The 21,111-nt window shown below is 41.4% G+C and overlaps 12 protein-coding genes across 13 annotated transcripts; 7 read left to right on the forward strand and 5 right to left on the reverse strand.

Annotated features, from left to right (window-relative positions):
* Window positions 1–374: 374 nt before the first annotated feature.
* Window positions 375–1,831, reverse strand: LOC111594497 (cleavage stimulation factor subunit 1). The gene is made up of 3 exons (XM_023307808.2): window positions 1,727–1,831; window positions 804–1,668; window positions 375–743 (listed from the first exon to the last, which is right to left on the reverse strand). Exons 1-3 carry the CDS (start codon window positions 1,795–1,797, stop codon window positions 405–407), a joined length of 1,275 nt encoding a protein of 424 aa, XP_023163576.2. The 5' UTR covers window positions 1,798–1,831; the 3' UTR covers window positions 375–404.
* A 102-nt stretch (window positions 1,832–1,933) lies between these two features.
* On the forward strand, window positions 1,934–2,827 carry LOC111594498 (nucleolar protein 16). Its single transcript, XM_023307809.2, has 3 exons — window positions 1,934–2,128; window positions 2,184–2,474; window positions 2,534–2,827. Exons 1-3 carry the CDS (start codon window positions 2,031–2,033, stop codon window positions 2,772–2,774), a joined length of 630 nt encoding a protein of 209 aa, XP_023163577.2. The 5' UTR covers window positions 1,934–2,030; the 3' UTR covers window positions 2,775–2,827.
* Window positions 2,828–3,307: 480 nt separating this feature from the next.
* Window positions 3,308–8,116, forward strand: LOC111594544 (elongation factor 1-alpha 2). The gene is made up of 5 exons (XM_023307896.2): window positions 3,308–3,350; window positions 5,061–5,116; window positions 5,741–6,664; window positions 6,727–6,932; window positions 7,003–8,116. The coding sequence occupies exons 3-5, from the start codon at window positions 5,842–5,844 to the stop codon at window positions 7,360–7,362; spliced, it is 1,389 nt and encodes a 462-aa protein (XP_023163664.1). The 5' UTR covers window positions 3,308–3,350; window positions 5,061–5,116; window positions 5,741–5,841; the 3' UTR covers window positions 7,363–8,116.
* Window positions 8,117–8,711: 595 nt separating this feature from the next.
* On the forward strand, window positions 8,712–9,285 carry LOC111594474 (tubulin-specific chaperone A). Its single transcript, XM_023307775.1, has 2 exons — window positions 8,712–9,079; window positions 9,143–9,285. Exons 1-2 carry the CDS (start codon window positions 8,871–8,873, stop codon window positions 9,264–9,266), a joined length of 333 nt encoding a protein of 110 aa, XP_023163543.1. The 5' UTR covers window positions 8,712–8,870; the 3' UTR covers window positions 9,267–9,285.
* Window positions 9,286–9,364: 79 nt separating this feature from the next.
* LOC111594472 lies at window positions 9,365–10,221 on the forward strand. The gene is made up of 2 exons (XM_023307773.2): window positions 9,365–10,024; window positions 10,081–10,221. The coding sequence occupies exons 1-2, from the start codon at window positions 9,384–9,386 to the stop codon at window positions 10,193–10,195; spliced, it is 756 nt and encodes a 251-aa protein (XP_023163541.2). The 5' UTR covers window positions 9,365–9,383; the 3' UTR covers window positions 10,196–10,221.
* LOC111594473 (nucleoside diphosphate kinase) lies at window positions 10,210–11,040 on the reverse strand. Its single transcript, XM_023307774.1, has 2 exons — window positions 10,852–11,040; window positions 10,210–10,637 (listed from the first exon to the last, which is right to left on the reverse strand). The coding sequence occupies exons 1-2, from the start codon at window positions 11,023–11,025 to the stop codon at window positions 10,305–10,307; spliced, it is 507 nt and encodes a 168-aa protein (XP_023163542.1). The 5' UTR covers window positions 11,026–11,040; the 3' UTR covers window positions 10,210–10,304.
* A 241-nt stretch (window positions 11,041–11,281) lies between these two features.
* On the forward strand, window positions 11,282–12,663 carry LOC111594623 (WD repeat-containing protein 61). The gene is made up of 5 exons (XM_023308013.1): window positions 11,282–11,375; window positions 11,429–11,720; window positions 11,784–12,022; window positions 12,077–12,264; window positions 12,335–12,663. Exons 1-5 carry the CDS (start codon window positions 11,373–11,375, stop codon window positions 12,606–12,608), a joined length of 996 nt encoding a protein of 331 aa, XP_023163781.1. The 5' UTR covers window positions 11,282–11,372; the 3' UTR covers window positions 12,609–12,663.
* A 28-nt stretch (window positions 12,664–12,691) lies between these two features.
* Window positions 12,692–13,576, reverse strand: LOC111594625 (protein NDUFAF4 homolog). The gene is made up of 4 exons (XM_023308016.1): window positions 13,329–13,576; window positions 13,171–13,262; window positions 12,884–13,106; window positions 12,692–12,831 (listed from the first exon to the last, which is right to left on the reverse strand). Exons 1-4 carry the CDS (start codon window positions 13,471–13,473, stop codon window positions 12,713–12,715), a joined length of 579 nt encoding a protein of 192 aa, XP_023163784.1. The 5' UTR covers window positions 13,474–13,576; the 3' UTR covers window positions 12,692–12,712.
* Window positions 13,577–13,601: 25 nt separating this feature from the next.
* Window positions 13,602–15,425, forward strand: LOC111594620 (dimethyladenosine transferase 2, mitochondrial). The gene is made up of 4 exons (XM_023308011.2): window positions 13,602–14,226; window positions 14,295–14,434; window positions 14,497–14,813; window positions 14,878–15,425. The coding sequence occupies exons 1-4, from the start codon at window positions 13,707–13,709 to the stop codon at window positions 15,314–15,316; spliced, it is 1,416 nt and encodes a 471-aa protein (XP_023163779.1). The 5' UTR covers window positions 13,602–13,706; the 3' UTR covers window positions 15,317–15,425.
* Window positions 15,340–16,349, reverse strand: LOC111594624. Its single transcript, XM_023308014.2, has 3 exons — window positions 16,099–16,349; window positions 15,907–16,003; window positions 15,340–15,820 (listed from the first exon to the last, which is right to left on the reverse strand). The coding sequence occupies exons 1-3, from the start codon at window positions 16,216–16,218 to the stop codon at window positions 15,423–15,425; spliced, it is 615 nt and encodes a 204-aa protein (XP_023163782.2). The 5' UTR covers window positions 16,219–16,349; the 3' UTR covers window positions 15,340–15,422.
* A 258-nt stretch (window positions 16,350–16,607) lies between these two features.
* LOC111594619 (protein cereblon homolog) lies at window positions 16,608–19,450 on the forward strand. 2 transcript variants are annotated; one of them, XM_023308010.2, is made up of 6 exons: window positions 16,608–16,847; window positions 16,911–17,429; window positions 17,491–17,592; window positions 17,722–18,157; window positions 18,229–18,731; window positions 18,787–19,449. In XM_023308010.2, exons 1-6 carry the CDS (start codon window positions 16,826–16,828, stop codon window positions 19,092–19,094), a joined length of 1,890 nt encoding a protein of 629 aa, XP_023163778.1. In that variant the 5' UTR covers window positions 16,608–16,825; the 3' UTR covers window positions 19,095–19,449. The 2 variants fall into 2 exon arrangements, with proteins under 2 accessions (XP_023163778.1, XP_023163777.1); XM_023308009.2 differs by having other exon boundaries at window positions 17,491–18,157; window positions 18,787–19,450.
* LOC111594622 lies at window positions 19,433–20,899 on the reverse strand. The gene is made up of 2 exons (XM_023308012.2): window positions 19,575–20,899; window positions 19,433–19,514 (listed from the first exon to the last, which is right to left on the reverse strand). Exons 1-2 carry the CDS (start codon window positions 20,664–20,666, stop codon window positions 19,476–19,478), a joined length of 1,131 nt encoding a protein of 376 aa, XP_023163780.2. The 5' UTR covers window positions 20,667–20,899; the 3' UTR covers window positions 19,433–19,475.
* Between the last annotated feature and the right edge of the window lie 212 nt (window positions 20,900–21,111).

The following is a 21,111-nucleotide window of genomic DNA, read 5'->3' on the forward strand; positions in this document are numbered from 1 at the left end:
TTAAAGCAATCATTACGACTTAAGCTATCAATGCGCTCAATAAATAGATTTTATACACTTTTATGGGAGTAATGATTTTTCTTATTTCAATTTTGGATCTTTCAACTACAACTTTTTGTCCTTAAACTAAAATATATAGAAAAACCATAAAAAAACATATGCTCTTACATATATTCTAAATATTGGACTTTAAAAGTTAGGCTGCATCAATTTAGAGGACAAATTGAAATGGTTTAGTTTAAAAATACTAAAGTGGCGCCATCTATTGTGAGGTATAAACATCTTTTGAAATTTGAAGCATACTTATGGGCGGCGCAATTGTTACAATAGGTAATGTAATGATAAAAAAACAAATGAAATTATTTTTATCAGTTTTTTATTTTATTAAAATCCTAGTCTAACACTTATTGATTATTGGCACGACGATACCAAAAACGTGCACGGAAATCATCGGAGCAGGTGAGAAAAGCTGGCGCATTAGGTGAATGGGTTATGTAGCGCACAGGTCCGTTGTGACCCAGAGAGTTTAGTGTGAGGCGACAGCCATTACGTGAGTTCCACGAACACAAGGATGTGGTTGCCTCATCAGGGAATAGAACATAGTCTTCAGTGTGGTTGAAAACAGCTTCCGCTTGATGCTCCTGCTTGCCCGTGGTGCCTGCGCCAGTATAGGTTTGTATGGGTCGACTTGTGCAGAGCTCCCACAGATATACAATCGAATCCATGCCAGATGAAAGCAAGTACTACAAGAAAGATGGTATGCTTATGATACTAAACTATTTATGGTCTGGTAATTTACTAACCTTTCCGTTTCGAGTAAATTGCAAGGAGCAAATGGCTGCTCCACTGTGTGCCTCAGCAATGGTGTTGATGCAACGTCCACTGATACCGTCCCAGATTTTGATGTCACCGTCGAAGCTGCCGGTTGCATAGAGCTTTGCTGTGGGCGAATATTTGACACAGGTTACGCCGGCTTTGTGCTGTTGCGATGGAATGGCGCTAACGAAACACTGCGTTGTTTGCACATCATAAACACGCAGCACATTGTGCTCCGTTCCAATGGCTATGTAGTCGCCAGTGGGGTGAAAGGATACACATAGCACTGGTTCACAATCGGTGAGAACTTTGTGCGCCTTCTTCACCGACGGCTTGGCAATGTCAAAGAGTTTGACGGTGCCATCGCGCGATGCTGACGCCAGAATATGCTCCTTAGGATGAAACTCTAGGTACGATACTTCATCCGTGTGATCATAAAGCGTGCGTATAACTGGATGACCCTGTTGCTCGCGCCCCGGCTCGATATCCTCTGGCGCGGATTTGGCCAACATGCGCTCCACATCCAATATTTTAATACTGGCATCCACACTGCCCGTGGCGACCAAAGACCCATCGAAGCTGAAGGCACCAGCACGACAAGCCTGCTTGTGCGATGTCACATAAGCGGTTTCATAAGAATGCGGCTCAGGAGCCAGTGCTGATGCTTCTGGCTCAAATTCTAGATCAATACCCGGCAGCACATCATCCGTATTAGTTTTATCCTTCTCGGACATTGTTTGCATTCCGGAAATCATAACATGCAGCAGACGCTCGCTTGGAGCGCACTGATCCGCTTTGACAAGCATGGACAGCTCCATGGCAAATTTTTCCAAGCCATCGTACATCAACTGGCTGCACATGGAGAATATTAATAAGAAAGAAGCCTTACAAGCAATCAGTTTAAGCATACCTTATCATTAACCGGTACAATATCTCCCGGTTTTTAACCAAATTATGTGGATCTAAAATTTCGTCGCGCATCTTTCTTTACAAATATATAATTAGTGATGTACGAAAACATCAAAACATCGCTGTATCGATATTTGCCGGCGTTTGTTCGCAGTGCCTTTCAATTGTCTGTCGATATTTATTTAAATGAAAGTCGTGCAGCAATCCTAATATCGATAGCGAACTATTTCGATAGCACACAGCTGCAACACGTGCAACTGTTTTGTTTTCATTGCTATCATTTTTAACAATTTAACAGACAGACAATGAAAATTCGTAAGAATCATGTGCGTAAGCGTTACCGCTACAATGTCAATCGGAAAACGATGAATAAAACACGAAAATCCACTGGCAAAATTAAGGAGTAAGTATCCTGGCATGCAACTGTTGACATTCAAAACTATATGCGCGCTTTACAGTCCAGAGATGAAAAAATTGTGGCTGGAAGGAAAGCGCGTGGGCACCAATTTCAGTGAAATGGGCTTGGCCAGTGATCCAAACAAGTCGGTGGGCGTACCAAATTATAAACGCGAAAGGCTTGAGGCTGTAAAAATTGTAAATGGCTTAGCCGAGGAGGCGCTCGACGAGGACGAGCTGGCAGCTCTGGGTTCTAAAAGCGACAAAACAGAGACGCAAAAACCAAAACGGGGGCACGTCGTCCAAGAGCTTGAGCAGATGGCAATCGATCGAAGATCTGATCCCGAGTTCAGGTAAGCATTCAAAAATATCTTATATGCTGTATTATTTACCCTTTACACTGAAATTACAGATTACCGAAGGGCGTGGTAAAGGAACTCTCATATTTCATTAATAAGCACAAATTCAACTATAAAGCCATGGTGGCAGATCGTCGTAATCATGGCCAATGGACCTGGAGGCAATTCCGTCTGAAAATACGTAGATTTATGTCTATACCAGAACAGTTTAATGAATACCTGGAGCAGAAAAAACTTCCCATAGATGTTAAACCAGATTGGCCAGAATACGAGTCGGACAGTGAATGGAAATAACTGCTAATGTATAGAATATAGAAGATATAATATATAATATATAGAAAAGAAAACATGCAAAAGTGTATAATTCATAGATCAATTTTAGTTTAGTATATTTTAAAGGCAATTACGAAAATTAATAATTCGAAATCACAAATTTCTCTGTCTTAGGAATGCCTTCGAATTATTCAAGGCATAAATATAATTTTTAGCTTAAAAGTTATTCAAACCCCCTAATTAAAAAATAATGTAGATTGAGCTTGCACTGCAATCAAGTCTATCCACCATCGCACTGCATATGAAAAATCGAAGAGCTGACAGCAACGTATAGCTAACGGTAATGTCGCCTCTCATAATTTCTTCTTCTTGAAGTGCTAATCAAAAATACATTGTGCTGTCAATTAGCGTCGACTGTTTAAAATTGCCCGCAATTTTCAATTTGCCATCCCATGTCTATCCCTTGCCCCAGTTGGTTGGCTACTCTGTCTGTCATTCGGCGTTGCATCATCGTGCATCGGCTGTCGGGCTTCGGTCTCTTCGTCAACCGACTGCCTGTTTCTGACGATTTCGGTCTTTCCGTTTTCTGGTTTCGAGGTAAGTGCACGTACAGAGTACAGAGTACAGAGAGTCCGTGCAGCTTTCTTAAAATCCTTAAATAACGCTATCACTAATAACCATCGATTAATTATTTGTGTTTTAAATGCCAAAAAAGTGATTGTGCTTATTCAAATGTTTATTATTGCTGCTTATTTCAAACCGTATCAAGGGTGAAAGGAGGCTTCAATTTCGTGCGTTTACCGGCCGGTGCCTCGATTGGAGGTTTTGCATAATACGTGTGTGCATGCATGCATGCTTATGTATGTAACGGTATCCGTGTGCATACGTATAATGTTTATTATTACCAAAATAACAAATATTCATATTATTGAATTACATATGTATGCACATATCTGTGAAAATAGAATATACTCTACATAACGTATTTGCATACATACATACGTACATTGATACACAAATATATGTACATATGCCCAGCTCTCTGGTAAATTCCAAAATGGCGGCCGTGGCTGCAGAAGTCTGCAGTTTCGCATGTGCTTGTGTGTGAGTGTGGGTCTGTGAGCTTCCCTATGCTTGCTGCACAGTTATGTTGCCAAATTTAAAGTGAGTCAACATAATACATGTTCCATACATATCTCTGTACATGTATGTACGTGTATTGCCTCAGATTTGCGGGCAATTCAATTACAGAGCTGCAGGGAGAGAGAGACTGCATGGCAAAGTATTTTTATATTTCCCTTTAAGGTTCTTCCTCTTTATAATTTGCACTTGTGTGCAAATGCACACACACACACACATGTACAAATGTTGTTAAAAATAACTAAAGAAAAAGCGCAAGTAAAAATTGTTTCTAGGCTAGAAAATAAATCACGCTAAAGAGGCAATGCACACACACACACATAGGGGTACACATATGCATCACATCTGCATGTATGCACGTTTGTCTCCTTGTTGTTTTTGCAAGTTTATCCAAGACGACGTCGACCAACGGAAACGATGAGCAAGTGCAACCCGAAGCAGCGGCATTTATGGCTCTGCATACCAGTGTGCGTATGAGTGTGCTAGTTTTGTATGTGTGTGTGTGTGTGTTTGCAGTTTTTCACCCTTTCGAATCGTGAACAGAGAAAAGAGCACACGAATGCCGCAAATGCCGGCGATGAGCAAAAGCTACAAATACCGTTGCAGTCGCTCTTTACCACCAACATTGATTTTCATCACCTTCTCCTTCGCTGTGCCCCTTGAAATAAATTGAGTTATAATTGTTGTTAAATTATTGTTGTACTACAACAAAGCTATTGTCTGTAGAGGTATTCATAGCTTGCCACCTGTTCTTTTTTTCTTTGACTAAGCCCGTCCTGAAATGCTACAGACCGGACATTGTTGAAATACTGCAGATGGGTCGGTGAGGGCGACATGTCGGTGGGGACTTGGGGAGTGCATTCGGCAACGTAGCCATTCGGCTCAGTCTCGCTTTTCAGCTCCAGAAGCTCTCGTCGTTTGTCTGGGTTCATTATTGATTTTTCGTTTCAACTATTGAGACTCTTTGCTTGCATACTTATTGTCCAGATTTTCCGCGATTGACTAACGTACAGACGTGTGTCGGCCGCAATTGGTAATTTCTAAATGTGAAACTTTAATAAAAATATTACAAATATTCATTTCCCTTCTGTGTTTAGCGTATAAAACTACGAATTTTCCATTATTGCGAAATAGCTAATACTTTGATGTGAACTTTTTTTTTTTCAGTGCATCGCCAATTGAAGCGTCTGTAAGCAGCAAGTTACATTTTAACCTATTTCCGGGTGAGTTTTATTTAAATTTTTGATAAAAAAATTTGTTAATATATAATTCTATATACACATTTACAAGTATGTACGTATGTATGATGTACATAAATACATATATTATACATATATGTATTATACAAATACATATATTATTGGACCGACTTAAAGCCGGTTGATACCGGTTAGGGTACTTTTCTTTTGTGAAATCTAAATTGGACAATTCAAAATGAGTATATTAAGTGAAAAGTGAGAGCTCTTGCAGGAAATTGCAAAAGTATGTTAGATTTCCAATGCATCCTTTAAGTGCATAAGTTACATAGAAATGTATATACATATCAGCATAGCTGCAGCTGCAGCTGCGGCAGCATTTAAGTCTCTACACCGCGAACAGAGTCGCGCCCACTTCCACGCCCACACCTTAGCCATACATATAAATACATACATACATAGATACATACATACATATGTATGTACATAGGTATGTACATGTGCAAGTCCTGGCTACGCTCATTCGTGGTCTTACAGCACACGCCTAGTTCTCTCTCCTTCATTCTCTCTCTATGACACCCACTCTCCAAATTTGATATATATGTACATGAATCTACGTATTTATATATGTGTATGTCATTTGCCCTGCAGGTTGTATCAAAAACTACTAAACTAAAAAAGGAAAAAAAAATAGATTGTTAGAGCTCAGAGACTTCAAAGATTCGTCGCGTCGTTGATAACATAGCAGAACCATGGGCAAGGAGAAGATTCATATTAACATCGTTGTTATTGGCCACGTTGATTCGGGCAAATCGACTACCACTGGCCATTTGATTTACAAATGCGGCGGAATCGATAAGCGTACGATTGAGAAGTTCGAGAAGGAAGCCCAGGAGATGGGCAAGGGATCGTTCAAGTATGCCTGGGTGCTCGACAAACTGAAGGCTGAGCGCGAGCGCGGTATCACTATTGATATTGCATTGTGGAAATTCGAGACGGCCAAGTATTATGTGACTATCATCGATGCGCCCGGCCATAGGGATTTCATTAAGAACATGATTACCGGCACTTCGCAAGCCGATTGTGCTGTTCTGATTGTAGCTGCCGGCACGGGTGAGTTTGAGGCTGGCATCTCGAAGAATGGTCAGACTCGTGAGCATGCGCTGTTGGCCTTTACGTTGGGCGTTAAGCAACTGATTGTGGGCGTCAACAAGATGGATTCGACAGAGCCGCCGTACAGCGAGGCACGCTACGAGGAAATCAAGAAGGAGGTATCCTCGTACATCAAGAAGATTGGCTATAACCCAGCCTCGGTCGCATTTGTGCCCATTTCGGGCTGGCATGGCGACAACATGCTCGAGGCATCTGAGAAGATGCCCTGGTTCAAGGGCTGGACCGTCGAACGGAAGGAGGGCAAAACGGAAGGTAAATGCTTGATTGACGCGCTGGACGCGATTATGCCGCCCCAGCGTCCTACTGACAAACCGCTGCGCCTGCCTCTGCAGGATGTCTACAAGATCGGTGGCATAGGGACAGTACCAGTTGGTCGTGTGGAGACGGGTGTTCTCAAACCAGGTGAGAAATTCATCTGTTAAATTAGCTTTTCTCCGACTTATACATACGTTCTCTGTTTTCAGGCATGGTGGTAAACTTTGCTCCCGTTAACCTGGTCACTGAGGTGAAATCCGTGGAGATGCATCACGAGGCATTGACCGAGGCTATGCCAGGCGATAATGTTGGATTTAATGTAAAGAACGTTTCGGTTAAGGAGTTGCGTCGTGGCTATGTAGCTGGCGATTCGAAGAACAATCCACCACGAGGCGCAGCCGACTTTACTGCTCAGGTGAGTGGCTTTGATGGCAATCGAAAGGGTTTTGATTTGATTTATAATGTTACATGTTTATTCTCTTCAGGTAATTGTGCTCAATCATCCTGGGCAGATTGCCAATGGGTATACCCCTGTATTGGATTGCCATACGGCACATATTGCATGCAAGTTTGCCGAGATCAAGGAGAAGTGCGATCGCCGTACGGGCAAGACCACCGAGACCGAACCGAAGGCCATCAAATCTGGCGATGCAGCCATCATAATGCTGGTACCCACTAAGCCATTGTGCGTTGAAAGCTTCCAAGAATTTCCGCCGCTGGGACGGTTCGCAGTTCGCGATATGCGTCAAACTGTGGCGGTCGGTGTCATCAAATCGGTGAACTTTAAAGAAACGACCTCGGGCAAAGTAACAAAAGCCGCTGAGAAGGCACAGAAGAAGAAATAACTAGGGTGTCAGCAGACTTGTAATTCAAATAACAACAACAACAACAACAACAACACTCAAACACTTAAACAGCAAACGGCAAAAGCAACAACACACTTAAAATTTATAGTATCTACTCATCATAGACGAGCAAAACTGATGCAAGGGCTTAACACAGAGTTCGTGGCGTATAAAACTTCATCACCTACAACTATTAACTGCTGCATTCATATAATATATAAACTTGAAGAACTATTGCAATTTATTATAAACACACATACAATTAGTAGCGAGGGTATGCCAACAACACTGGTTCGAGCACCCCTCGCTGTACGTGACGAGATCGAAACGAATGGACGCATTGTTCACTTAGAATCTTTCCCGTCTGCGTACACAAAATCCATCACCATCATATTCATAATCATCATATACTCTAGCTATTTAAACTTGTTTCGCCACCGCAAATCGTTTCGCAGGAAACAGTCTTGCATTGAGCATTACAATGATCAGAATGTAATCGCCACTGGAGTTTGCTGCTAGCCCGGCACACACCCTCCATACACCCACTACTTGCCCCTCATTTATCACATCCGCCATTATTTCAATCAATGGATTTTAAACACTTTTTATACTTTTGATAAGTCAGTCGGAGGCATTCGATTTAAAATCTATATATTATATAAAGTAATTTTCAGAATATAGTTTTAAAACACTCTACATCTTACAAACCTTAAACCTAAAACAAAAAAACAAACAAAAACAAAAATCAAGACTACATTCGCAATGAATTCAAAATTTTTCCCAGAAAAAAAAAAGACAAATGCTTAAGAAGTATTACAAAAATAATATTCATAAATACATAATCATGTGCGGTTTTGTAAACATTCTAAATGTTCTATTGAGCCTCATTGGCATTTGCATAATTTAATCAAATGTTTCTCATAAACGCGATTAACCACATAACAAGCATATGCGTACATACAAACATACATAATGCATTCATTGTCGTTACTATGAAACTTATTATTGTAACCCACAACAGAAAACAATTCATGGATACAGAAAATGTTGCTTAATAAACAGAAAATGATCTTTTAATGTATTAATTGAGAAAATAAAAATAAAGAATGCTTAACCGTAAAATACAACAAATACATGCTAATTGATTTAATTTAATTTTAATATTTTAATCGTTAACTAGAGGAAATTGGAGAATATTCGTAATCAGGTTCATTGTGCACAGGGTATTGTGCGGTCGGTGCTGAATTTAAATTTACTCCGCGTACTGAGCTTATTTCATGCCCAACTGATTTTCGGAACTGGAACTATTATGAATTTAGTGAAAGGTGTGGCAACTCTGCAAGCTGACTCACAGGCGGCATTTATAAACAACAAAGCAACATAAGCTCAGCCGGCCGTGCTGAAATTTCCGATAAATTAAATAAATAACTTGAAAGCAACAACTTATTTTGATAATTGAATAAAATTTATAACTGTGCGAGTACTTATAAATCAATATAATCACAGATATGGCAGATCCACGCATAAGGCAGTTAGTTATAAAAACGGGTGTTGTCAAGCGCCTGGCAAAGGAGAAGACCGTTTACGAGAAGGAAGTTAAGACAGAGTTTGTTCGTCTCGAGAAATTCAAAACCGACGGCGCTGACGAACATGTAATACGCAAACAGGAAGAGGTGATACAGGAATGCCAGATGATGATACCAGACTCAAAGCGAAGGTGACTCATATAATTACACCACTCAGTTTTAAGCAATATTAAAAAAGCTGTAATTTTTCACAGACTGCAAAAGGAGTTCGAAGTGTTGCAAAAATATTTGCAGGATGAGCAGGATCTCAAAGAAACCGAAGCATACACAAAGGCAGCCGAGATGCTAAGCGAAGCAGAAGCTGTTCTGAAATCATAGGACAACAGCTGGTACAATGCAGTCAACCATATTCTTCCCTGTATTTTATTTTTACTGAGCAACCCACTCTCAATATATTTATGTATTTTCCAACGTTAACCAACACTGATAACTAATATGCCGCAAGGTCTCAAACTAAGCGAAATAAAGGCAAATATTAGTAATGTTATTGAGAATTTAAAATTTTTGGAAGCTGCAAGCAATGCGTCAGCAAACGATTTCGACTTGGAGCAATCTGCCCAGTTGGAAAGACACACTACAAATTTATTAGCGAAACTGACGGAAATGCCATGTGAAAAACTTGCACGGACTCAGCTAAAGCGTAAACAAAGACGCCAAAAGGCTAAACAGAAAGCTAAGTTACAAATGAAACTCAATAGGTCTACTCCGATATCTGTCAAAGTTGCCATATCATCACCCCCAACGACTTTAACATGCGAGGCACGTCTGAAAGCTCCTAAGCAAGCTGAACATATAACACTCAAGAAACATCATGATGCCTCTAATATGCTGCACACATTGGACTTGCTGGAAAGATTGTACCGGGCTCGTGGTGGCAAAGGGGAGTTGAGTGAAAAACTCACAAGAATGCGAACAGTTTGGCGGCGTGTGCAGCAGGAGAGCATTAATGTAATCAATCAAGAAGTGCCCACCAACTGTGAGGCGCAATGGTCCAAAACTATTTTTGGAAGTTCTGCGATGCCTTCCAGACAAGAATATTTGAAGGGACGTAATACACAGGAATTTGTGGAGCGGCGGTAATCTCCGTTTATAGCTTTAAATGGTCATCGTAATAAATATATCTATTTTACAGAGCCATTTGGGATTCGTATATAAGTTCCGGCAAAGTCGGCAGCAGCATACCCCACGGCTGGGTATTGCCAAGGGAAATGCCATCAGCAGAGTGGGCCAAATATAAATGTGAATAAAACACGTACAGATATAAATAAGTAAATATTGTGGAATTTTTATTCTTTCAAAAAGAACTGCATTTAGACTTAGTGAGTACCGAACAGATCAACGCATTGCATTTTGAATCTATTCGTAAATCCAGTCCTTGGCAGCTGGTGCCCAAGTGACCAGTTCCTTCTCGTTGAACCAGAGACCGATCTCCTTTTCGGCAGACTCAACAGCGTCGGAGCCGTGAATAATATTGCGGCCAACCTGAATGCAGAAATCACCACGAATGGTGCCGGGCAAGGAGTCAGCTGGGTTGGTAGCGCCCAACATTTGACGGCCAGTCTTAACCACATTAAGACCCTCCCACACCATGGGAACCACTGGACCGGAGTTCATGTAGTTGACCAAACCGGGGAAGAAGGGGCGGGCAGAAAGATCAGCATAATGCTTCTCCAACAAGTCCTTATCGGCCTGCAATTGAATGTAATTAACGTGTTAATGTTACGCTAATGTAAAGCTAACATCTTCGTGACCTCTAAAATTAGATGCATATGTAGAATATAACCTCAACCGGCCATTTGCAATATCAGCAAGGGCAACCCCTTGCGTGTTGAGGTTAAACACGACAACTCAACACGCGTACTTATTGATTTCTTAATTCAATTATGCGGCCGGCTTTACTTACCCACATGAACTTCATTGCTACCAATTTGAAGCCCTTCTGCTCAAAACGCTCGATGATTTTGCCAACAAGTCCTCTTTGGACTCCATCGGGCTTCACCATGATGAAAGTGCGTTCCTTGTTGGCGGCCATTGCGTATGAGAATAGGGAATAAAATGCCAAGAGCGAAGCAATCATCAGTGTTGAGTTTTTCATTGAAGAAGTGTGCCCATATTCGGAAAGCATGAAAACACCAAATATTTACAGTAAAAACAAGTAAATAATATTTTATTTAATTAATAATATAATTAACAACATTTATTATTAAAACATAAATTATGTTTTGCTTAATTCATTATTACCATTTTTATTAATACATACTTTTACATCCGAAAATTTTTTGACTACAGTAAACATATGATTTTAAGCGCTTGGAACTTGTTCACCGGAGTCTCTTATCGGTTCTTACTTATTGTGAACGATTTCACCCATCTCTATCGTAAACTGAATTTGCCAAAAAATAATTTTAAGCGGTCGCATTCATAATGGTAAATAATATAAATATCAGTTTTAATATTAAATAAAAATACATTTTCTTTAGTTTTCATTATTACACAAAGAGGAAAATGCACATGACAATGCACTCTGGGCATGCGCCTGGGGACGCGACCCAGAGCCGGCAACTGACGAAGCGAGCGCTGTAGAAGAGGAAGAGAATCCATTTGATTTTGACAAAAAAGAGAAGAAACCAACGGATTTCATAGTGACCGGTGGTCTAGACGATTTGGTCAAGGTATGGGATGTACGTGAAGATAATACCCTGAAACTTCGACACAAGCTAAAAGGCCATGCCCTTGGTGTCGTCTCTGTTGCCGTTAGCTCCGATGGCCAAAGTATGAAGCGCTAGTTCATTAATTAATTATTTAAGCTATAATTCAGAAAATATGATTTGACAGCAATTGCTAGCAGTTCGCTGGACTCTAGCATGTGCCTGTGGAATGCCAAAACTGGCGATAAGAAACATATGCTAACTTTCGGGCCAGTAGATTTGTGGACAGTGGGCTTTTCGCCGTGCAACAAGTATGTCATATCTGGCCTAAACGATGGTAAAATTTCAATGTACAGCGTGGAGACTGGCAAAGCAGAACAGGTGCTAGACGCTCAAAATGGCAAATACACGCTTAGCATTGCATATGTGAGTAAACAAACTATTTTATAATAGCATAACAGCTAAAGTATTCAATTGTAGAGTCCTGATGGCAAGTACATTGCTAATGGCGCAATTGATGGCATTATTACCATCTTCGATGTGGCTGCTGGAAAAGTGGCCCAAACGCTGGAGGGTCATGCCATGCCTGTGCGCAGTCTCTGCTTCTCGCCAAACTCCCAAATGCTGCTCACTGGGTCTGATGATGGACACATGAAGCTCTACGATGTGTAAGTTCACTTCATCTGTTGATTTTTAGTGAATGAAGCTTCAAATGTCGAAAATCTATTCAAATTATAGTGCACATTCTGATGTAGTTGGCACATTGTCTGGCCACGCCTCCTGGGTGCTGTGTGTCTCCTTTTCGGAAGATGGCAAACATTTTGCCAGCTCGTCCAGTGATCGGAGTGTTAAAGTCTGGGATACAGCGGAACGCAAATGTTTGCACACCTTTAACGAACACACAGATCAGGTGTGGGGTGTACGTTATAGCCCCAGCAACGATAAAGTAATATCTGCTTCAGAAGATAAGTCTTTGAACGTTTACAACTGTCCACCGAACGCCATTGTGTGATACAAAATATGCATCAATGCAGTTTGTAAAATAAAAGATAGGTTTAAATTAATAACAAGCATTTTAACTAAGATGACTTTCGATTCAATTCATAACTAATTTGGCTATTCTGTACTTGGATTTTCTTGGATCAGCTTTTGCTTAGTTTGTGTCAGCAATTTGTCCTTATATTTTTGATCAGGTATATAGATGTTAAACGTCTTGAAGTAGTACAGAATATTTGCTGTAAGTAAAATCAGTTAGCTCATATTTAAGATTGACATTTTTTAACCTACCAACATGCGCCTCTTTTAGTTTGTACTGATCAGCTATTTTCATAGCTGTCCACTCTTCGGGTGCTATCTGATGGTCGTTGATAAATTGCATTGCCTGTCGCAGTGTGCAATGCCCGCTCGATGTTTTTGTTGGCTCCATGTAGCCATACTCAAAGTCATCCGGAGTGGTTCGCTCTAAGGGCAGCGGTCTGTCAGTTTCTTGGCGTTGCAATACTCGTTGAATCTAAATATAGTAATTATTTATAATTAATATAGATTCCTGGAGATATGCCTGTTGTTTAACCCACAAATTGATCCTTTGATGTTACATAAACGTCTTTTAGTCGTGTATCCAAGCTGGCGTCCTTTGTATTTAGCTTGTCCACGAAGTTGGGATCCACTATAGTTTCAAATAATAAAGGAATATGCTAAATATTTATTTATTACAGATGTATAATGTGCTTACACTCCAAAGTTCTTTCCATGTCGCGCAGATTGGATTCGTATTTTGGTGCCGGTGTTGGCTTTTCGCGTTCCAGCACACGATGTGCACGGTTCTCCACATTGAAACGATTGGCCTTGCGAGCCACCATAGACATGGCCTTGCCCATTTTGTATTTGTTTTTATTTTAATTAACAATTAAATTAAACTCATCTGCCCAGCAAATTAAGCAATTGGTTACAATTTGTAAACATAACCAACAAAATCAGTGTTGGAAAAGAAAGCAGTACAGTGCTGCACAATACATTCGGGTAGTGAGTGCCGTAAACAAAAACAAACCGTTTGAACAACGGAGACAAGACTTACTTTTTTATGTAATTTAAAACAAAAAAGATTTAGGAAATGATATCACTGCGTTGCAGCTTCACGCTGTGCAGCGCGCGAACTATTCAAAGACTGAGCAGCTGCTATCAAAGCACGAAGTCCAAGCGGGCTGTGCAAGCAGAGCGGGTGGCTCGTTATAGCGGTGAATTTCCAGAGAAATTGCTCACCAAGAAGCAAAAGGGTGTTTCTCACATGTATGTGGCCAATGCGCAGATAGCAGAACAGGTTAATAATTATCTGGAGCCACATCTACGGCAATCCAAATGTGACACTGTGATGGAGCTCAATCCCGGACCGGGTCATTTCACGCGGCATTTGCTGGATCGCGAAACACAATTTCGTAAGATCATTCTGGTTGAATCTATGGAATACTTTATGCCACGACTACAGGAGTTGCATGCATTGTATCCGGAACGCGTGAAGGTGCGTTACGGCGATTTTGTTTCTCTATGGAAGTTGGCATTCATGGATAAAATGGATAGTGGAACGCGCCTGATCGATATGCTAGGCGATGTGCCCCGAACCGCATTCAATGAAGGCAAGAGATTTTTATTGCACTAATGTATCCTAAAACAGTGTATTTCAAATCTTTCTCGCCCTGTGCAGATATCAACATGCTGGTTTTTGGTGCCGTTGGATCTTATCCGTTCTTCAAGCATCTTATCAACTCGCTGATATTCCAGACCAGCCTGTACAACTTGGGTCGGTGTGAGATGATTCTAGCGCTGCCGCCGCCTATTTATATTGTGCGTACCTATCCGAGAACGTTATTTTGTCTTTATATACTTATTAACCCTTGATCTTGCAGCATTTGACGTGCTCGAATAAGATCGGTTACTTAATCTATCGCTCCGCATCGGTGCTATTTCAAATACTGTTTGAGCATCGTTTTATAGCCAAGGTGCCGCGCGAAAGTTTCCTGCCCGTGCAAGCTGACTATAATCTGACTAAAAGCAGCAAGTTGGGAAAGGTCAAGTCCATCAATCCGGAGTATTTGTATTTGGTTAAGTTTGTGCCACGTCGTAATCTGCATGAAATATGCCCAGTTCAAGATCTGCCTGCCCTCTGGTTCTTTATAAAGCAAAATTTTGTCAGTCGCCGCAATCGTATCATACCCAATCTAGAGTAAGTAAGCTGAAAAGCTAAGGCAATCTGTTTACTGCTTACTAACTAATAGAATGTCTTGTAGAAAGTGGGTACCTGGCTGTGGTCCAAGGCTAATTATCAATCAAAATGCCCCAGAAAGAGTAACACCCATCTACGCAGATGAATCGACCCAGCACTTGCCTCCGTACACGGTGCAGAGTACCAGCATGAGCACACGAGATTATTATCCCGGCATTAATATATATACACAGTTTGGCGATCTGACACCAAGTCAAATGTTCACGTTATTCGCACAGTTTCGTCAATGGCCAGAATATAGCGAGAGCTCATTTCTTGCTTCCATGGAGAATACATTGCTTAAACTGGAATCGGTAAACGATGAGCAAGGCTTGGAGGATGGTGTCAATCTAGTCGAAGAGGATGACATTAACAGCGAAAGTGTGGATGAAATACTTGAGGTCACCGAGGAGCCTGTTCCGGAGCCACCAAAAAGTCGTAGGAAAATTAAATTAAAACCTTAAATTCGAGAACAGCTCGATTTGCACATATACATAAGTAATTGTTATTGTTGCTTTAAGCCAAATGGTTTTAAAATCGTTTTGAGTATTTTATTGACTTGGCCCGCTTTTACGGCGCTGCCGGGCATCGCCCTTGAGCAACTAGGCGGCTTCCACGCCCACATTTCTGTGCCAAGTCAATGTGGTATTCTGGCGGAGCAACTGAATCTAAAGAGATGCGCGTTTCCAGCTGAGTGGAAAGCTGCACACAATCAACCATAAGAGTCTTTGGATTGACGCCCAGTACAAAGGTATATTCCTTGTTGGGGCAGGGATTGTTATTGTTATTGGTGCTGCCAAACTGAAAGCACTTGTCGCGTATCAGGAAATGGCCATCCTGCCGACAGGGGTTGTTAACGCACTCGGGTATAACTTTCTCTTTGTACAATACTAGCATTTGAGTGTCGTTGCAGGGCCCTTGTCTATATGCTGGATAACAAGCATCGCTTTCTGGGTGATAAAGTGCCGCTGGTCATGTAAAGTACACGCGAATTTAACACGTTATGAATAATTATTATTGATATTATGTCATCGCCATATTAATGGTCTCATACCTGGTGCGCAATCGCATATCCAGTCATTAGGCTGATCTCCAGGGTAAAGCAGTTGGTAGCGGGCGCAGCGAGCGGGTGAGTACAACGGCTTGCGACCCTAGAGTGAGAGTAAGACAGAGAGATATAGAGAGCGTGTTATTGATGCTGTTGTGTTTGTCTTATCAGCTGTTGAGGTCTTGTTGGATCGCCTACCTCCAGATTACTTTTCTGCTTATCGATGTCAGCGTCCTCCACATAGGCAACTTGTGCACAGCCTAAGCCAATAATAACAATAAACAATCCACAAAATAACACAAAAGCCATTTGAAACATGTTTGTTTTTGTTTTAAAGGCTTATGCTCCAATTTGGCGGGCACGTTTAATTATATCTCAAACTTTGTTTGATGAAAATGTCTTTGGCAGTTTCGACATCCAGTCGCTACAGCGCAATGTATAAAACTGAGATGTGGCTGGGGAGCATTAAGTATCAGCTCCCAAGCTGAGCTCCATTCATATGTTAGTATTTACTCAGTACATATGTTAAAGATCATGTTAAAGGGTCAGTGTACATGGCACCAATGTTATTGCTTCCTAGAGTTGCCAGCCTACTGTATAAATTTATGCATCACTAGCAAAGGCATTTTATGAACATGTTCAATTTTGTAAAAATACCATATTATTTTAAATTATTCGCTGAAAATTTCGATTTTTGATTTTTCTAAAATACCATTAAGTAATTCAAATAATAATGTGGTGAGCCTAAGAAATTACAACAAAAATGTTAAATTCAGTGTTGCGGCGTACTTGGCAACCCTGTTAATGAACCTTCAGCTGTATCTTTGTATACATATCAATAACACAGAAAACAGCAGAAAAATCAAAAAGTTTAAGTTTTCCCAACGAACAATATATACACAAACTAAACTGAATTTCCGAAAAAATGGATGACGAAGAGACTGCAGGTAGGTGTAGGGACTCTGTAATTAATTGAAGAAAAACTTAAAAATGAATACACTAATGCGCAGAAATCGATGAGACCAGCTCATCCAGCACAAACACAACTACAAATACAAATACAAATGCAGCTGCAACTGTAGCTGAAATGCAGGTTGAATTAGGGATAGACGAGGAAATTACACAAAGCAGCGGAAACGATGCTGGAGCTGAAGATGGAGCCAGATCTGAAGCTGGAGCTAGTGCAATAGCTGCCGTGACTACGGCGCATGTGAACAGTCGTGCGAGGCTTGAGAATATGATCGAGGAGGTGGACAATATGTTCGAGGAGGTGAGTGAGCTGATGGTAGATGTCACAGAGCTGATGCGCCGCGCCAACCAACTGAGAGAAGACACAGGCACGGTTGCACCGCCGCAAAATCCAAATGTGGCCACAAACGCAACACCTCCTGTTGAGATCGAGGAGGAGGCGGAGACCCCAGATCAACAGGCGGAGCAGGCCGTGGTGACCAACGACAGTCCAAGTCGGGCGAGCGTCAGCTCTAGGCACAGCGGCAGTGACATGTCGCTGGACAGTCCAGGCAGTGAAGGTTAGTCCCATCGCATTGCAAAACAAAATCTAATCGTATTTCTCATTAAATGTTGATGCAGATGATTCGGATGCGGAGGCAGTGCCACGTTGGATGATACCGGCAAATCGTGTGCGTTCGGCTGTGGACATGTTGGTCTCGCAGGCTCGTAATCGGGATGGAGGTATTGCAACACTGTTGCGACGTGAAAACTTTTTACAGCGCGTGCGTAGCATGGTTTTTAGCCAGGATCGCATTCGTGGCAGGGCGAGCGATGATGTTAACAACGCTGATGTGATCAATACTGTTCCAGATGATACATCTGAATCATCGCCGCCACCACCGTTGGATGTTGACATGGAAGAGGGCGTACGGTTCGACACAAATCTTCCAGCAGAGCATTCTTATTTCGGTACAAATCTGAATCGTGTACCCGGTGTGGATTACTTGGAAGTGGGCAGCACACATCGTATGCTTATATTCATGCATCAACATATACTCTTTCCTGGTGAGGTGTTGCCTTTTATGATTGACGGAAGCATTATCGATGAAGAAATCGAAGATGCGGGACGTGATGGTGTCATCTTCGGCGTTGGCTTTCCACTGATGCAGCCGCCGGACGATAACCCACACAAGCTTTACGGCGTCACCTGCCAGATCTATGAGAAAGGTGAAAGTGGACGCCAGCATGTGTTTTACAAGTCCCGCGCCCTGCAACGCATCGTCATCAACTGTGACGATATACAAGGGTGAGTATGATAGGATATGGCGCAACTGCTCAAGCTATATTTTGTTGTTAATCCTCATGTGTCTATTATAGACCGCCCCAGTACATAGCAAGGAATCCGACCATGAAGTGTTACAGCAAGGTTAAAATATTGCCAGAATACTTTCTGCCCGAGCCGCTCAAATGCATTGATATGGGCTCATTGAATCGTTTTCGTGATATACCTTCCATGCAGGATAAATTTCGGCGCTTTCAACTGACTACAACACCCTGGCCTGTCGAGGCTTGTGGGGAATACTCTTTTGAGCATATTGTGGAGAAAGCACGCCAAAAGCTAGAAATACATAAAATAGATACCATGCCAAAGTGTCCCATACAATTGTCATTTTGGCTTGTGCGCAATTTGCATCTGACAGAGAAAATGATGCGTTTGACATTTCTCACAGATTCTGTGAATATAAGACTGCAGATTATTGGCACCACCTTGAAGCAGGAGTCACTCTTCTATTGTCGTTACTGCAATAGCAGTCTGGCCTATTGTTCCGATCTATTTGCCATGTCCAAGCATGGCGTTCAAACGCAATATTGCAATTCAGGTTAGTTAACATATTTATGGAGTATTCCCATAACTGATCTTTTTTTTCATTTCAGCTGGCTATATACATGAGACAAATACGGTGTATAGGGTCATTGCGCATGCCATAGGCTATAGTGGGGAGCCATCCACCGAGTTTAGTTGGTTTCCCGGCTACCAGTGGCATATTATTATATGCAAGTTTTGCGCACAACATGTGGGCTGGGAATTTAAGGCAGTCGAGCCGAATCTGGCCCCCAAGGTGTTCTTTGGTCTAGCTGGATCTAGCGTTCGCATTGGTAAAACCAGCGAGCGTACACCGACGCATGGCAGCACATTTGTTGTACGGAATCTGTTGCGTCTCGTTTCCAGAGAACTTGAATGAGGTTGGCAACTGGTGAAACGTATTGGCAGTTACTGTTGTTGTCGTCACCGTCGTCGTCATCGTCGACCATCTGATGGACCTGCATAATCTCTAAAGCTAAAATGTAGAAGATTTAAATTCGTTTCACTAAATCGTTTAAATATTTTTACATTAAAAATGCAAAAGACATTGTCGTCAGTTATGGACAGGCTTGTACGCGTGCAAACATTAAGATTGATTTACCAACTTATATTAAAACTAATTCATATTTAAGATATCGGCGTGATTAATATATTACTCTTTATTTTTTTAAATCTAACTGATTGTTGTTGTATGCAACGTAAATACATATATGCAGCAAAATCCCAATACATATGGCAATTCCTGTACAATGGATTTTATTTAGTTCTTTAGCAGCACTGCAAAGGAAGTGGACAGCTTCTGAAAAGTTTAGCAGAGTGTATTTCTTTATATATATCTATATTATTCATAAGTACTTACCGCTTTGCAAAACGGACACAGGCCAAAAGATACTTCCAGAAAAGTTTTACCTTCGACCAGCGTATCGAACCATTCCTTTAGACAAGCTGCATGACATTTAAGCACACATCTGGAATTATCACAGGAGACAAGAGGCACCTCGCCGTTGTCTAGGCGATAGTCGAAACATATATTGCATCGCTGCTCTTCGTCCTCATTTTTCTTCAACTGCATCTCTGCCGGCATTGGAAAGTAACACAAATCGAATATATGTAAGAGATTCTTGTGCATGTCCAGCTCAATATCCCAATTTGCGAGTCCTTCGCTCAACACATGTCGTAGATGTGCAACCTCCTCGGTGGGTCCTATTATCTGTACGGTCATGGATGCATAGCTGGCAAAGGGATCGGCTATGGTTAGCTTGAGATATACACGATCTTTAAGTGGAAAGACGCGTGTGTTATGCTTAGTGGTAATTGGACAGGGCTGCAGCACATCGCACAGCTCATCAATACTAGAGAAACTCTCATAGAACGGGCGTAATTCCTCCAACAGTTTGAGATATAGATGTAAGATGCTGGTGAGCGAGTGGGAGCTATTTTCTAATATATCTTCTAGTTGAATGCAGTCGGGCAGACTGTGAGCTATCAATTGCAATGACGGCAGCTTCAGTTCCAGGTAATGTGCCTCATGCTCGGCAAAACCACAGAAGCGAATCCGCGTGCATCTGTCATTCAATTGCAGGCGATAGTCTTGCGGTTTGTGCAACTCCAGAATCTCCGTATATATATTACTTTTCTGTTGACTTGAATAAACATCGGGCATCGGTTCTTCGGGTAACAGCTGAATAATATGCAATAGAAGATCTTCAAGTTGCCAATTCGCTTGGATCTGCGTATTTTCAGTGCTGTACCGTTTATATTCCAAGTGCTCCTGTACGCACAATCGAAAGTCACACAGTTCTGGAAAATGTGGTAAATAGAGTTTTAAACGTATCCATTTAGCATTCATGTAAACAACTCCTCTGAGAACAACGGCGTTGTTTTTGCTTCGCTCAAAATATAATCCGGGATATTTCAATGCCAACTGCCGCTTTAAATGAACTTCGTCCATATTTATTTGAAACTGAATTTAAAATATTTGTTGTAAGAGATAATTCTGTCATAAAAGTATGACCACGTTTAGGCGCCAAGGCAAGTGATACTATTGCTTCGATGTGGTGGCTGTTCGATAGTCGGCTACCTGCTTCGATAGATTTGCCTCGTAATTTCAAATCTTAGGGTATATTGTCGCAAATGATTCACGCAATATACGTTAGAATTTGCTCACGCATTTGATCAGCTATGCCGGCTGTATTTACAAAGCACTTAATCCTAATCAAACACGTTTCCCAACTATCTCAACGTCCCATTGATTGTTGCCCATTGCCATTAAATAGTTGTTTACCCAGACTTATCAGTCAAATTGTACGTTATATACTGATTTTGATGAAATCCGGCGTACACCTGCAGACTACATTGTATGGTCATTATTATTATTATCATTGTGCCTATGGTTT

The sequence above is a fragment of the Drosophila hydei genome, unplaced genomic scaffold, assembly GCF_003285905.1.
Source record: "Drosophila hydei strain 15085-1641.00,03,60 unplaced genomic scaffold, DhydRS2 tig00008119-arrow-pilon, whole genome shotgun sequence".
Taxonomy (NCBI): Eukaryota; Metazoa; Arthropoda; class Insecta; order Diptera; family Drosophilidae; genus Drosophila; species Drosophila hydei.